Genomic DNA, 16,049 nt, shown 5'->3' with positions numbered 1-16,049 from the left:
TTGTTAGGAAAGCTTTAATATGCAACATGGAGGAAATAATTGCTAAATTGCTGGAAATAGCTCATAAAAATAAAGCATTCTCCATGAAAACTGCTTTTAAGTTGAACTTAAGAAGACTGCCAGTCTATGAACAGCTGTGCTGATTAAGTAGCTTGCCGATGATGTTTACTGTTCTGCATCTGCAGCCTAAACCACTTTAAATGGTTCTGAATATCATGGTGGGAATACCAAACAAATCTTGAAGCAGTCATCAAGAAACAAGGGAAATCATTTGAGACTGCAAGCACAAAAACATAGCCACTGTTTCCTTTGCCTTCTTCCACAAGGTAGTAAAGAGTCAAGCCCCTTCTTGCAAATGTAAAACCCTGAAAAAATTGCACTGTAAGCCTATCACTTTCATCTCCTGTACAGTTAAAGAAACAAAATGAATACACAGATATCAACTGAATGTGAACAAATATTAAAAAAACCAGTGACTTATGGCAGGATTTTATTCACCTTTGTTGTGTAGACTGAACAGCCCACAAGTAGCAACAATTGCGGGGATCATTCTCAGGCTCTTGAAAAGTAACTGCATAGACAGGAATCCTTCCTCCTTCAAGCTGGGAGTGGTGCCTACAGGTTTAAAAGAAAAATATAGAAAAAAGGAGAGCCTGCTAGCTCTGGCTGTTTGTAGAAGGGTAGAAGCATCTTCTGGGAAAAAAGCAGCTTGCATACTTATCCTCAAAGTACAGATGGTCATACTTCCATTTAAAACAACTGATGACTGACAAGCCACTACTTCTTAAATATTTGTCTTCCCAACATCTGAACTTCAATTGCATCTTCACAATCCTTTTTTTTTTGCATATAATTATGTGTCCACTGTCTATTTATGCATCCATAATGCATCCACAACACATACATAGTTTCTGGTGAGGCACTGTAGATTTCCTTAAGTAACGCCTATCTGAATGTGGTCATATATTTCAAGTGGCAGATTTCAAATCACCTCTAAAATTCACTATTGCTTAAAATGTATATATCCCTTATTCTGATCTCCAAATCTTTCAAACAAACTTTCATTCACATATTCCTGGTCCGGGAATGAGTCGACCACCAATTTCCATCAAGGCTGAAATGTAGGAAACAACGTGTTTTCAGGCACAGATCAACTGTTGAATTATCATGTCTAACTAGATCCATCATGGACACTTTAAAGAATATGATCACTAAAATCACATTATTCATACAGTGAAGCCTTTCAATGGATGTTCTAATTTAAGTAATTGGTTGTGAATCATTGCAAATCTCTCAGGGAAACACACACATTGCCTGGGTCCACAAAATACAACTGGACAGAACAGACTTATGAAAATCAGCTCTATCACATCCCTACTGCATGACTTCCTGAAGCAAAAAATTGAGACCCCTGCACCTCCAAGTGCAACCAAGTGGAAGTGACTACTTACTCCCTCTTCAAAGATTTCATATTCCATAGTGACAAGTAGCCATCAGAAAATCCCACAATGAGCTGGTTGCTTCTGCTTATGTAGCACAGGGTTGATACTGCTGTTCCTGAAGGACTTCGCAATTGAAAACAGAGATGCCTCCCTTCCCGGGTCACAGCTTCTCTTCTTTGTGGAACTTCAGCAGGAATTCTAGTGACAACTTCTAGATCTACACACATAAAAGCATGGGAGAAATGAATGCATTATGCCACTTCAGTTGCATTTCCAAACTGATGTGATTATACAACATATATAATCTAATTCTGCAAATGGAACGCCCATTTTTTCAGCACCTTATTTTGGCTATTCCTGTTTCTGCACCCATTCAGAAAACTCTGAGAAGGACTCTGCAGTAGGACAGGTATTCTCTCTCCTATTTCAAAACTGGGTACAAATGTAACCATTATAGACAAATTCCTTTATTGGGCCTCATGAGGAAGCTACTTCTAGGGATATGAGCTCCTGAAGCCACTCTTACAACACCCAAAACAGTGTTTGCAATCTGAAAACACAAATTGCAGGATTCATTCACCCAAATGAAGGACTTTTGATAAGCCAGATTTATTTTAAAACACAAGCCTAAAGCCTGCCTCCAGCCATTGACGGAAACAGGAGAACACTCCCAAGGAATCTGGTACCTCTGACACAACATCCTATCACACAGCTGCACTGACTCAAATGGAGAAATTCCTACCTCCCACTGGCAAGAATCACAGGGACAAAGGGGTGTGGGCAGCAAGAGGCCTTCTGAACATCAGGAGGAGCATTAAGCCACTCCCATTTCTGGATCAGTTCAGAACCATACCATGTCACACTGCTGTCTACAGCCAGCAGTGGGCAAGGTCAGAAATGCCAGCAGCCAGTCAGCTCGCTGGCATCTTCATGGGATACAAGCTGGCTTTTGAAAGGAAACATCTTCTTACACCTAAATTCAAGTTTAAAAAGTGCAGCTTACCCGATGCTTCTACTTCATTCTGACTGCAAGATAAATCATCCAAACAAAGGTCAACCAGAAGGACATGGCCAACATCTGTGGCCACTGCTGCCACTCCAAAGAGCCATCGCAGACTCTGGTGCAGGTGCCGCGTGCTCACGCTGGCTCCGCCGTCATTGCTGATGGGCTCGATGGCAGTCACCTGCAGGGAACTGCAGGTTAATGTCAAGGTCTTTGACAGCCCCAGGAGTAATCCTCAGAAGGGAAGCCAGCATCAGCACATCAGAAACAGGACAGGAAATACAGGTTCATAAGACTTAAAACCAAATCACTGCTCCCTGTTGTATCAAGCAGAAAGGAAATTAATAGAAAGAAAGCTCTCTCCACTTAAATAGCATATTCCATCTTTACAGCTTACCCGTTTCCATTTCCTACTTAGAAATAATTGCATCTAAGAAGAGACATGAAATCAATTACATGCTAAAAGGTTTACCATGCGTAAAGGACTTAAATAATAAAGACAAAGCTAGATCTAGTTCTCCCACTACTCAAAGCCAATCAATCAGCACTGTGATACAGTCCAGGCCTCCTTTACCCTGCATTTTGTAAGCTAAATCAGGGCTGCAAGGAAACAAGGCTGTGGCTGTGGGATACACCAGATGCACCATTTCCATGGGAATGAGACATTCCTAGAAAGGGTTGGAGGGAGATGCTGAATAACTAAAATCTACGCTGGCCCTCACTTTGACAGATAATATCCAACAAACATTTGAAATGCACACCAGCACTCTTACAGATGGTAGGGAAAACTGTAAAAGGCAGCCTAACCCAACAACAAGAGACCAAACAAGAACTTGCTCAGCCTGAGGCAGGAGCTCTCTCTGCTCCCTGACAGGCCAGGCACTCCCCATGACCTCAGCACAAGGCGAACAGACCCTTCAGCACCCACAGCACACCCAGGACAACACTGACTGCTCCAGCAGAGACACAGGCACACCAGGGCTCCTGCACTCAAGGAGCAGGACAACACAGGAACAGGGGCTATCTTCTGGCCTCTTACAAATGCAGCACCATGAAAGCAGACAGCTTTACATCAGCAACAAAGGTTTGTCTGAAACAAAGAAGTGAATGTCACAAGGTGGTCCATCTTTTTATGCAGTTTATTTACCCCAGAAATGGGAAAAATATCCAAACTTACAGGGCCCCTGAGGTTTTCTTCTATGCTGTATCAAGCACTTGCTTATGACTGCATTTGCCTGGCCACTTGCTATACAATCCACCTTTCACCTTGAACACAAGAACTCCAATCTTAGAAGTCTCTTTAGCTATTTGGGAAACTTGGTTTTCTTTCAGATTTCTTATGTTTCAAATTAAATTTTTAATCCTCTCTGCTACTCTGAGGACTAATGAAAGTATTTTGATTACTCAGATTCGATTCTTGCATTCCAAGCATTGGTGACTGAAGAGGAAACACAGAACAAATCTTGCTGTGCAATTAGCTGAAGTTGAAGTGTTGCTTGTGAGTTCTTTTCAAGTTATTTTCTTCATTGTACAACTGGGTCCAAATGAATCTTTACTAGTTTTGCATAGGCTTCCAAAAATGTTCCCTGATTACTTCAATTTTCCATGTAGAAGCTCCTGAAATTACATATTTTTCCACCATGCTATGCACTGCTTTTTCCTATTCTCCTAGTGCTTTGCCAACTCATTCTGGGAAAGAACAAAGAAAACTTTTCTCAGCTCACTGAATCTGAATGCTGCCCTTCTGCCTCATATGAACCAGGAAAATTTGGGAAAAAAACATGCAACAGTTCTGAAACATGCAACTGTTATAAACCAATTTGATGTACTTCATGTTTTTAATTCATAATCCAATTCAAATCATACTCATCATCATTTTCAGTCTCCTGCTGCATCTCATACACATATCAAGAGGGCATCAAGAGATACTCACAGACACATGCAAAGATATTATGTCAAAATTCTTTCTAAGCTCCTGAGTCTGGGTTTTTTAACTGATTTATTTATTCTCTGAACAACTTAACATCCATTCTTACCCTAAAAAGCATTCACACAGTCACAATAAACACCCTGTATTAATAGACTAACAACTTGACACCTTGGAGCACTTGCTCTAAATTAAACTGTACAACTTAGCTGTAAACAGAACTTATACCTGTTGAGAAAATAGTCCCAAAACCACAGTGCTCATTAAAGGTTTAAAAGAGTAATGACAGAATTGCAGAAAGTGATGTTAAGAAAAGAACCATATTTTACCTTCAAAAATAATCAATCTGAAAATCAGAGAAACATTCATACAAATCAATCCCCCCCCAAACGATACATTACATAATATGCAAATATGAGTTTCTGAAAGAATTCAAAACATATGGACAGCAGCCAAGTGCAAGTTTATCTATTTGTTTTTGCTTACCCTTACTCCCACTCACAGCCTGAAAGTTAAGACTCCAATTAGCAATACCTGTGTCCTGACTATGAACTAACACAATACCAAAGACATAGGAAACAAACATAAGCAACAGACCAAACATACTTGTAATCATGAGCTTTCAGGGCATAAAAGCAAAACCTTCAGAGCAGCTTTGGCTTTATTTCAAAATTCTTACCCTTCATCACCCAACAACCAACTCTTTCCTGCAGGGCTTCATCTCTGCTCCTGAATCAGTTTTTGTGGTATAGAACAACTCTCTAACACAACTGATTGTTGGAACTAGCTTCTATTTCAAAACACTTCCACAGCTACGGATTCAATGTGCAACATAGTTCTTACTTCTTAACCTTTGCTTTTTCCTAGCTTACTTAGATAGAAGAAATAAAACCTAACACACCAACACCACTTACCAAAACCTAATTTACTTATTTTAAGTTCATGCTAGCACACAGCCTGCTTTTCCATCTACAACTTGAGCAGATAGCAAAACAACACACTGGAACACTGATATGACTTGTATCTTTAGAACTTAACACAAATGCTTACTACTACTAACAAGACTTTGACCTGTACTCTAGTAAGTCAAACCAAATAATGTTAGGGAAAACTGAGTAGTAAATAAGTATTTATTTGCTGCAGATTCTAAGATGATAAAAACACAGTGAATCTTGATGTTCTGATAACTTAATCTGATTCTTGTTTCCATTGTGTTAATAAGACCCAGGGACACAACATCGTTTGAATTCAAGGGTTACAGAAGGCAGAAAAAATTATCAACATTACACCACTGTATCCCATCTACACAAACACTATATTCAACAAGAAGAGACTCAAGGACTGCAGACTGAAAGTAAATCTGCCAACTATCTGACAGATAACTCACTAAAATCTTTTTTCCAATCCTAAGTTAACAGAAAAATCTCTTCTCTCCCCACCTCACCTACTTCCTAGTCTGAGATTAATGGGAATGTATCAAAGTCATTAACGGCACAATGATAGGAGCCTGAGATACTTTAAGGACAGTATTCCTGACAGAAATTAACCATTTAGAAAAGGAATATTACAGACAATTTAAGTGGAGTATTCCTTTTTGCTCTGAAAAAAAATAAAGGTTTTCAATGCCTTTTTTTTTTTAAAGTGGAGAATTTCGTGATTATATGCTCTACAATGTTTTTTTTTTACTATCAGTAAGCTCAAAGGATAATGCAACTGCCAAGTCCAAGGTTTTACATCAAGGCTCTCTTGACTGGATAATCTGAACTGACAATATGTTAATGCAATATAAAAAGGATAAGTCATACAAAGAGATGCACAAGAGCTTTTCCTGAAACAGGATTACGCAGCACCAAACAATACAAAACCTTCATTCCCCCAAAAAGATACATACCCTTCCTGGAAGAACGACTGCTTTAACCACTCTTGAGATCCCAAGGTCATAGAGACAGAGAACACTTCCCTCTGCTTCCTCCAAGCCCACCAGGAGCCCAGTCCTCTTCTGCCAAGAGAACTCCTTCACCACGCGGACGGCGGGAGGCTGCTCGTTCACCCCGCTGAAGCGATAGGCAGAGAGCCGCTCTCCTGTCACCGAGTTCACCACCTCCAGCTGGGGGCCACACGCCAGCCACGCCAGGCCACTTCTGCCTGCAAGGCAAAAGGAACGGCGCTCACCAAATGCCCAGCAGCACAACTGGAACAACAGCAACGCCACTGGGCCCTCCCTCAAATGCAACAAAGGGAAAGGCCAACCTACCTACACCTGGACAATCATTTCAAATCACCCACTGCAGTCCTCAACCAATAATTCTTAAAATTAATAAACCCATTCTTTTGCATTTGTACTAGTCATTCCTGCACTCAAGAACATTCACTCTTTGGGACAAAGATTACAATAGACTGAGCTCTTGCCTGTACACCATACTTGGCCTGGTTTTGCTAAAAAACACCTAAATATGTACAGGAATACAAGTCTCAAAGCATACTTCAAATACAGCCCATCTAAACCAATTCAGTTCCAGTTTAAGAATTGTGCTTGACACACGACTACTCTGGGCAGGGATTTGGACAGGAAAGTATCTTAAAATGGGCACTGCATGTGTAATGCCAACTTTTACATGAGCTGATCCCAGAAAAAATTCAAAAAGTGGTGTTTCACTCAAGAGTTTAACACTTGCTCCTCTACTGAGGAACTTCAAGCCCAAAAGAAGGATGAGCTCCATTACTGCAAGTACAGGCAAGTAGATAAGATTCTACCTGCTCTTAACAGAAGCCCAGACATCCAGACAGGCATCCAGCTCTACTTTCAGATCACCTAGAAAGTCAACTGCCTAATCTGCTTAGCTGTTGTCAGCAACTCTCACTGGGTCCTCAATCTGCATCCTACTAAATACCTACAAAATACATGAGCGGCTAAAAAGAAATTTGTCCCAAAACAACACTATTTCTTCCTTGAAAACTGCCTTCTATTTCATTCAGAACTGGGGAGGGCATGGTCAGCTCTATTATTTAAATAGCACAGGACTGAAGCAGGCTGTTGCACTTTCAATGCTTCTAATTGTTAAAATATCCTGTTAGCATTTACATTACATTAACATATCAGAACCTGATGCATTTTACTTAACAGAACCAACCTGATGCCATGACCCTGTGCTTCAGGCAGTAACAACTTCACACCAAATCCAAATTTAAAGGAAAATGCTCACCTCCAGAAAACTTCCCACACAGTGCAGAGTCTAGGGTGATCTCATCCTCCCCAAGTGCCTCAACAGTCACCTCTGGAAACTGCAGCAGACTGCTCGTTACCTGAGCCGTTAGGTCTCGCATTCTTCACTGGAAATAAAGAAAAAAAGGCAAAGAGACTCATGTCAGCCATAAATATCTTTGAGACTGACCCAAGCTTCATCAGTATGCAGAGACAAATCTCCCACACATCATTTGTAGCTCTTTTTTTGCTCAAATGAAATGGCACTTGGGACAGTTTTTCATCTCACAGCAGAGCAAAAGGACAATCTTGAGCTTTTCCGATGCCTACAAGACCACCAACAATAAGTGACACAGAGGGATGAACAAGATAAATAACAGGGAAGAGAACAAGACACCAAGTTCAAGCTTACTCATCCTGGTTAGCAAGATGTGATCTCAGAAAAATCATATTTCAAAAAGATTCTCAGTAAGACATATAACTTTGCCCTTTCCCTTGATTTAATACAGTATTATTTTTGTCAATTGTCTTCTAGTAGATGTCACAGATCAGCCATGCCTTGTTTACTTTTTGCATGTTTATTTTTGGCATTCAGGAATACGAAGTTCTTGACCAAATTCATCCTCAAATTCTTCCAGAAAACATATTGCTAATACTTTCAAGTAATACTGAATTTCATAGCTGATCAATTAGAAGTATTTTTCCATACATTTAAGAGGTGAATATAATACAACACTTCAAAAGATTGCTCTTTTTCTCTGCTGAAATCCTTATATTTCTTATTCCAGTCCCTTCCTTCCTATTGCCTGTCCTTATCACATCTCTGCAGTATTAGAGAAAAAATTTCTAGGCCTCAGACAGTTTCATGCTCATACATGCACTCCACAAAAGTTCAGTATGTCAAGACAGATTTTTTTTTCCTGGAAAAACTGAAGAGCTGAACTAATTTACAGGATTAAACAGGTGGCTAAATATGAGATAATCCATATGCATGGAAATACAAATTACTTTAAGTATCTATGTTTTGCAAGTCACCTGGCTTATAGAAAAGGCCTCTGACAGACAAGACAAACTGAACTGTCTTGTTCAAACAGTACTGTTTTCTTCATGACATCTCAAGGTATTATATACAGGTCACTAGTGTGGGTTGTGCTCCCGAATCTGCTGCCAGCAGGACAACAAGCACATGAAGCGCAGGAAGGGTAAATCAGGTTCCTGCACTAAGCACAAGTCAACATTTTGACAAAAATGCTGCTGATGGCAAAGCTACTACTGCAGCCAGCCAGCCTGACCACTCTGCCAGCATTCACTACTAGCACAGATCAGGTTCCAAGTGGGACAACTCACTTGCAGTAGTTTTGCTGAGTTTCTCTTTTGGTACTTGCTATCAGTTTCAAGTGACAACTTCTGCACTGTATCCAGGGGCTCCAGAGAGTAAAAGGCCTCACAATTTGATCAGCATTCTTGCTTAGTTTAATTGCAATTTAGTGGATATATTTTAGGAGTAACCCATAATACCAAATACTGATTCAGACACATCTGGTTGATGAATAGCATCTTTGAAATGTTTCAGCATGTGCTCGTGTTCCTGTCACTGGGCACCACTGGAATGTTCCTGGCTCCATCTGCTTTACACCCCCCTTCAGGTATTTATGTGCATTGATGAGAAGCCCAGAGCCTTCTCTTCTCCAGACTGAACAGTCTCAGTCTCGCAGCCTTTTCTCAGAGAAGAGCTGCTCCAATCTCCTCTAACCATCTTTGTGGTCCTTCACTGCACTCCCTCCAGCACCTTCATCTCTCATCTTGAGAGGCTGGTGAGCCTAGACCTGACACAGCATTCCAGCTGAGGCCTCACCAGTCAGTACTAGAGGAAGGATCACCTCCCTTCACCTGCTGGCAAAAGTTCTTCCTCATGAGCCCAGGCAGGATAAGGATACCATCAGCCTTCTTTGCTGCAGGGGCACAGTGATGGCTCATGGCCAGCTGGGTGTCCCAGGGACATTTCTGCCAAGCTGCTTTCCAGCTGGGCAGGCCCCTGCACACACACTGGTGCCTGCGGTGGTTCCTCCCCAGTGCAGGACTTGGCACCTTCCCTTGTTAAACTACATAAGGTTCCTGTCAGCCCATTTCTCCAACCTGACAAAGCACTGACTCTGACAATATATACTAAGGAATTTTAGAAAAGAGCACAAAATTCCAGAATTATTGTAGTGAATAATTTTTTTTTCTTTTTTTTTGTAAATAAGAATGGAGATGTCTGTGTGGTAAGTATATGATTATTAATACCATACAGCACAATAATAGCAAGATAGTTTTAAGAAAAGAGTGAGCAATTATCTTGCAGTAGGGCAGGTAAGGGCATGCAAGGAAACTTCTCAGCTGCGTGCTCTCCTTGAGTCACCCTGAGCCATCCTGCTGGAGACACTGCCTACCTGCTGTGCCAAGAGCACAGAACCTTGTGGGGCTAAACTGGAAATCAAATTCAAACATCCTCTACTGGGGAGATCTGAGTTTAAAAAACTAACTCCTCACCATCCCAAAAAGAATCCTTCCCTGATGGAAAGCTCATATGTTAACACAGCATACTCCTGCCCACAATACTAAAAAAATCCATCCACGAACACCAGTAAGAACCATCAAATAAGTAGAACTCCAAAAGCTAAACCATTTTTGTAGAAAATGAAAATACTAGAGCATCAGGCATGCTCAGTTTTGCTCCAGTAAGGCAATGACCATTATAAATACCTCTTTTTGTTTTTAGAAATCAGGCATGGAACAAGGTTGATAAACTTTATAACAAATTATGAACCATATATACTGACCTCTCTATAAGGATGCTTTCCTTGCATCATGTTGCTAAGTTAAACCAAGAACAGCTAGGAAATCAAAACAGAGGGGAAATACTTAGATCTAGATTAAAGGCACAAAGCCTCTCAACCTTAAGAGATATATCCAACAGCAACTGCATTTCAGCTCTCTTTGAAACAATAACTACAATCACATTCTTATTTGTGTTAGAAATCAGATTAGGGTAAAATGCCACATGCTTACTCTGTTTTCAGGAATAAACCAGAATTCAACCTCCCAGCTGTATCCTATAGCAATGCAGTCTGTGTGCAAGTTGCCAAAATGACCATTCTTTTTCACCCAAGGAACTTATAACTTCCAAGCACCATGAACTATTTCCAAAGACAGAAATGTCATAAATTTTTGGATTAAAAAGCTTGGGAGGGGGGAGAGGGAAGGAGGGAAAAGAAAGAGAAATTGCGTGTTCAAGCAGAATTACATACAACCAAGTCAGAGTTCCGAGATGTCAACTTTGACGGATGGTATTCCACAAAAATCAGTTTAAAAGGCCAACAACGTTATGGGCTCAATAAAGAAAAAGCTAAAAATATGGTCAGTCACAGCTGAAGACAAGATTTCACAGGACATGTTGACTTCACTGACATCAAAAGAGAGACCTTGCTGCCATCTCTCATCTCCGTATTTGCTCCTTTGTTCTACTCCTGTATTTTGGAAGACATTTCCAGCATACCACACTGGTATGCCATCCCATCACTGGCCCTTCCCAGCACAAATTCCAGAATCACATCAAAGAGAAAGATCTGCCAGAATCACACACAGTCACTTCTTCTAAACACCGTGCTCAAGCCATCACCTAGAGCAGGCTGCCCAAGGCTGTATCCAGATGGAATTGGAACATTTAATTGTCCAACAAGTTTTAACAACCAGCAACCTGACAAAACTAACTACAGAAACACCTGCAACCCATGTAACACGGTGACTCTCTCTTGCCAATTGAAGGATTCTATTCTCTCCACCAAAGCAGCGTCACACCAGGAAAGGCATGCTACCACTGCTTCTCCAAAACTGTCCAACACCTTCCTAGGCAGAAAACGTAAAATTCACAGAAGCTTCATCACGCTTGAAAAAACCAATCCCAGGCAAATCGATGCAGGAAGGAGAGCTGAGGCAGCACGTGAATGAGGAGCTGTCCTCCCCAGGATACAGAGCTGTGTGCCCAAGCGCATGGGACAGTGCCAGCCAAGGCTGACACAACCAGCCAGACCGACGGGCCCTGCAAAGGCACCTGCACGGCCACGCTCGGCCCTGTACCCCAGACGGGGTGCAGCCATCCCGACACAAACACGTCCCTCAGTTTCCTCCAATTTCCCCAGACAAGATGAGGAAGCAATCACTAGACCTGAAAGACTGACACCAAGCATTCTATTGGCAGAAGCTCCAGACACGGACTCACAGTTTATTAAGGAAGACACCGAGCACTTTTGTTTAAGCCAGCAGCAACTCTGCTTCGCGATGTTTTGCTTCGTGCAAAGACCCAGAGACCCCCACAAATCGCACTGGATTCTTCCAAAGCTGTGGCCTCCCCACTGCACGCACCCCCCGTCCCGCAATCGCCGCTCTAGGCACAGAGCGCATTTCCCGCCTCCTCATGGAATACAACCCCGAAGCCCGGCGGGGGAGGGGGAGGCGGAATTAGAAAGAAGTAAAGAAAAACCCTCCAAAAACACGGCCCAAGGGGCGAAAACAGAGGGCGTGCGCGGGTGGCCGGGCAGGAGGGAAAGCTCCTGGCGGCAGCCGCCGCATCTCCCACGCCCCCCAGCCTGGCGGAGCCTCCCGGCTGCGGAGCCTCCCATGTGCGCTGCCCAGGCCGCGCCGCCCGGGCCTCCCCCGCCGCCGGGGGCCGAGGCACGTGTGGCGGACACGGCGCCGCAGCCCGGGGGGTCACTTACATAAGGCACGGGCGGCTGGGCCCGCCCGAGGCCCCCGCGGGCCCGCGCTGCGCCAGCGCCGGTGGCGGCCTATGCGGCTCGGGAGCGCCCGGTACCCGCTGGTACGGGGGGGAAGGAAGAAAGGGAGGAACGAAGGCAGACGGGCAGGCGGGGGTCGCCGTTGCCGCCACCTCCGCCGCCTCCTCCTGTGCGCGCCGCTGCCCCCAGCCCAGCCGAGCCCGCACTCCCGGTACGTGCCGGTGCCGGTGGCATCTCCCTCCCGCAGCGGCGGCAGCGGCGACACCGGCACGACACGGCCCGGCCCCGCGCCCGCGCACCCACCTCGCTCGCTCACCCGCCGCGCGGGGGGCGGGACGGGAGTGGGGGGGACGGGCCGAGTTCTCGCGAGATCCGCAGCGAACCTCCGCGGGAATTTTCAAATGCGCGGGACACGGCCCCGGGCGCTGGCTGTAGTGGCCTCCGGACTACGGATCCCGGCGTGCCGCGCGGCAGCCGCTTCCGCCCCCGCCCCGGTGGCTGCTGTCTGTCGCGGGGCACGCCGGGAGCTGTAGTTCTTGGGCTGGCAGGACCGCCGCCCTGCGGGGCCCGTTCGTGGGGACAGCTCTGCTGTCCTGCCCCGCACCTCGTGGGGACGGCTCTGCTGTCCTGCCCCGCACCTTATGGGGAAACCGCCGGCAGGGGAAAGCTGGCCCTGCCTACCTGTGACCCTCTCATCGCAGGAGCCGCTCACCCACTCCTCCGCCTTCCCCGCTGGAGTTCATTGAATCACAGAATGGTTTGGGTAGGAAGGGACTCTAAAGATCATCGAGTTACAGCCACCCTGCCATGGGCGGGGACATCTCCCGCTGGACCAGGTTGCTCAAAGCACTTTTCAGCCTGGCCTTGAACACTTACAGCAATGGAGCATCCACAGCTTCTCTGGGCAACCTGTTTCAGGGCCTCGTCACCCTCACAGTAAAAGACTTCCTCCTACGATCTAACCAAAACCTACACTCTTTGTTTGGATCCATTCCCCCTTCTCCTGTCATGCTCTTGTAAAAAGTCCCTGCCCATCTTTCTTGTAGGTTCCCTTCAGGTACTGGAAGGCCAGTCATTAGGTCACCCATTTGAAAGGATTTAAAGGGGTAGGCTATTTAGCTGCAGTTTTCCTCTTAATTTTAATAAGAAATTGTATGTAAAACCCCAACAAATTAATATAAAATTAATGTTACTCTGTTAGTCACTGAAAGGAGAAAAAGTAAGTGTGAAGTCAAAAGTGCAAGTCAAATGCTAATCCTTTCAGTGTATATATTTTAATGTGGTCAAAACATTCTTTGACATTAAAGAAATATTTTCAGGTATTGATAAACAAATAGTATAGTGGAAGGCATCCCTCCCCATGGCAGGGGTGTTGGAACAAGATGATCTTTAAAGTCCCTTCTGACCCAAGCCATTCTATGACTCTATGAAATGTGCAATGCTTCTAAGAAGTGGCAGCATCATCAAAGGGGTGGCAAAGGCATTTAATTTCTCCCAGCATACATTATCCCTAAATTACAGCTATGCTTCTTGTGAAAAATGCCAATCACTTGTTTTTAGAATTTTAAAAGTTTAATAGTAATAAAATGGTTATTAAAATAGTAATATAATTAGAGTAATAAAAATTTGACCAATTGGGATTAGGACAATATGAGACAATAAAAACAAAGAATTATGGACTGTCTGGGTACCTTTATCTGGGCAAAATATGCCCAAAAAAGGACATAGGTTAACAGAGGATTAACCCTTACAAGCAATAGCCTGTTGCATATTCATACATCTCATACATGATGCATAAATTCCATTCAAACAAAGGATTCTGTCTGGTCAGTGTCAACTTCGTCCTCTTAATCCTGACGGCATCTTCAGGGCTGAGCAAGGTGGGAAGAAGTTAGTTTCTTCTGATAATGGAGCAATAAATTCTCTTTCTCTGAAAGATTTAGGTGTCCTGTGGCTGCTATCTCAGTGCAAGTACCTCATTCCTATCTTAAAAATAATTCCCACATACATAGTTTCTATTTTAACTACAAAAGTTACATTTTAGCTACAAAACTACATTTACCATACTATTAAAATGTTAATACAGCACTACTAATCAATACAACATAATACATATAGTAAATATCTGCGTAGAGCCATATAATATGCACTTTTCACACTCTTAATGTTGAGTTGCCATTCTTTATACTATTATGCAAATCTTTTTTGTGACTTGGTGGCTGCTGTTGCCATTTTAGATCTATTAATTTATTTAATAGAAGAGCACAGGTCACGGAGAAGGAGCCCACCATAAGGATTGCACAGGCCAGCCCTGCCCCTGACCTTGGGGGAGGCTGTGCACAAGTCCCAGGGTGTTGGTGAGACAGAATTTGCCTGCAAAGAAGGAAGCCTGGCCCTGTTCACCAGCTGATGGGTGACAGCAGAGCTGGCTGCTACATGTGAGAGGCTGTGCATGACAGAGACAGATCTGGGGTGGGCTCGAAAGCGAGGACAGACAGCTCTCATCTGATGTGACAGAGAGCAGGGAGCTCAGGGAGAAATGCAAAGATAGGCATGGCAGCACTGGAGGACCAGCCAGACCCATATCCTTTGCAAAGACATGTAGAGTGATTATGTGCAGAACAGGGCTGCGTTTATTGAGGGAAAGACAAGTGCTTTGGCAGTAAGCACAATTCAAAGTGGCAATTCAGCAGGGGTGAGAGCCTTAGCTCCACACATGGAGACAGAAGGGCTTCATGTCAGGAATTATTTGTGGAACAGTGTTTTCAAGGTTTGGGTATGATCTGAATAAGGACACGAGGAGAAGTCTGGACCATAGCTGTCCCCCCTGTCAGAGGCATAAGTGAACATTGGCCTAAACAGCAGCTGAGGGGCCGTGGGATGAACTTGGCTGGTTTAGCCAAGCTTGAGCTTCAACTGACAGCAAGGCTTATCTGAGGATGCATCAGGGAGCTGAGCAAGGACATGTTTGGAAAAATGACTCATCCTGCCAAGTTTTAGGTGTCTACAGTACAGTCATCAATCCATTCAGCTGGACTCCCTTTTTTAGGTGGGGAAAGGAAACAGCTTTTTCCTGAGTGCCTGTCCTGGTTGGCTTTAGATACCTCCCATAGGATTAGCTGTAATGGATGCCTAGATGGAGCCATTGTAGGTAGAGACATCTATGCTGTACCCTTTTACTTTTGGTTGGGTTGATCTCTCTTTTAGAGATTAATCTGAATTGAGCACTGGGTTTTTAAGCTGCTTGGCAGGTGAATTTATGTTTGTGGTAGGGATTACATGGAGATAAAGGCATAGAAGAGAAAGAGGACAAGAACACAATTTTATATCACCCATTCTAGAGTCTGGAGAGCAAGATAAAGAGGAGTTTCCAAAAGTGGGTATGGTGGTCAAGTGAGGGAAGGGAAAGGGGAGGGCAGAGCTATGACAGAGAGAATAATCTCTCAGGGCGAGCTGACTTGTGGCAAGGTGATGGGAGATGGAGGGGAGAGCTGGAGCTGGCTAAGAAGAGGTCATTTTGAGGCTCCCACAAAAACAGCCCTGACTGAATGTAGGGGCAGGGGCCCGATGAGGGAGGAGGAGTTTCATGAGGAGGAGTCCAGCCTTTCACTGAGCTTACAAAGCAAAGAGAATAGAGGTGCATGTTTGTACTGGGTTTGTGTGGCCAGGTTTTGGTAGTGGAGGAGCCTCAAAGTTGGCT

The 16,049-nt window shown here is 43.9% G+C and overlaps 1 protein-coding gene across 3 annotated transcripts in view; it reads right to left on the bottom strand.

The window, feature by feature from the left end:
• The window catches only part of LOC129118966 (protein ELYS-like), a 43,770-nt gene extending 30,966 nt beyond the window's left edge, over positions 1-12,804 (bottom strand). Inside the window, exons 1-6 of one of the 3 annotated variants that reach the window (XM_054630630.2) lie at positions 12,653-12,804; positions 7,576-7,702; positions 6,264-6,517; positions 2,446-2,626; positions 1,452-1,659; positions 499-615 (exon numbers count right to left, since the gene is read on the bottom strand). In XM_054630630.2, the coding sequence (XP_054486605.2) occupies positions 499-615; positions 1,452-1,659; positions 2,446-2,626; positions 6,264-6,517; positions 7,576-7,696 (881 nt within the window). In that variant the 5' untranslated portion in view covers positions 7,697-7,702; positions 12,653-12,804. Of the gene's footprint in view, positions 1-498; positions 616-1,451; positions 1,660-2,445; positions 2,627-6,263; positions 6,518-7,575; positions 7,703-12,331; positions 12,540-12,568 lie in introns of those variants that run through there. The other 2 variants (XM_077175742.1, XM_054630631.2) reach the window with 2 other exon arrangements.
• Between the last annotated feature and the right edge of the window lie 3,245 nt (positions 12,805-16,049).

The sequence above is a fragment of the Agelaius phoeniceus genome, chromosome 3, assembly GCF_051311805.1.
Source record: "Agelaius phoeniceus isolate bAgePho1 chromosome 3, bAgePho1.hap1, whole genome shotgun sequence".
Lineage (NCBI taxonomy): Eukaryota > Metazoa > Chordata > Aves > Passeriformes > Icteridae > Agelaius > Agelaius phoeniceus.
The sequence above is the reverse complement of the archived record's forward strand: the minus strand, read 5'-3'. Positions and strand labels throughout refer to the sequence as shown.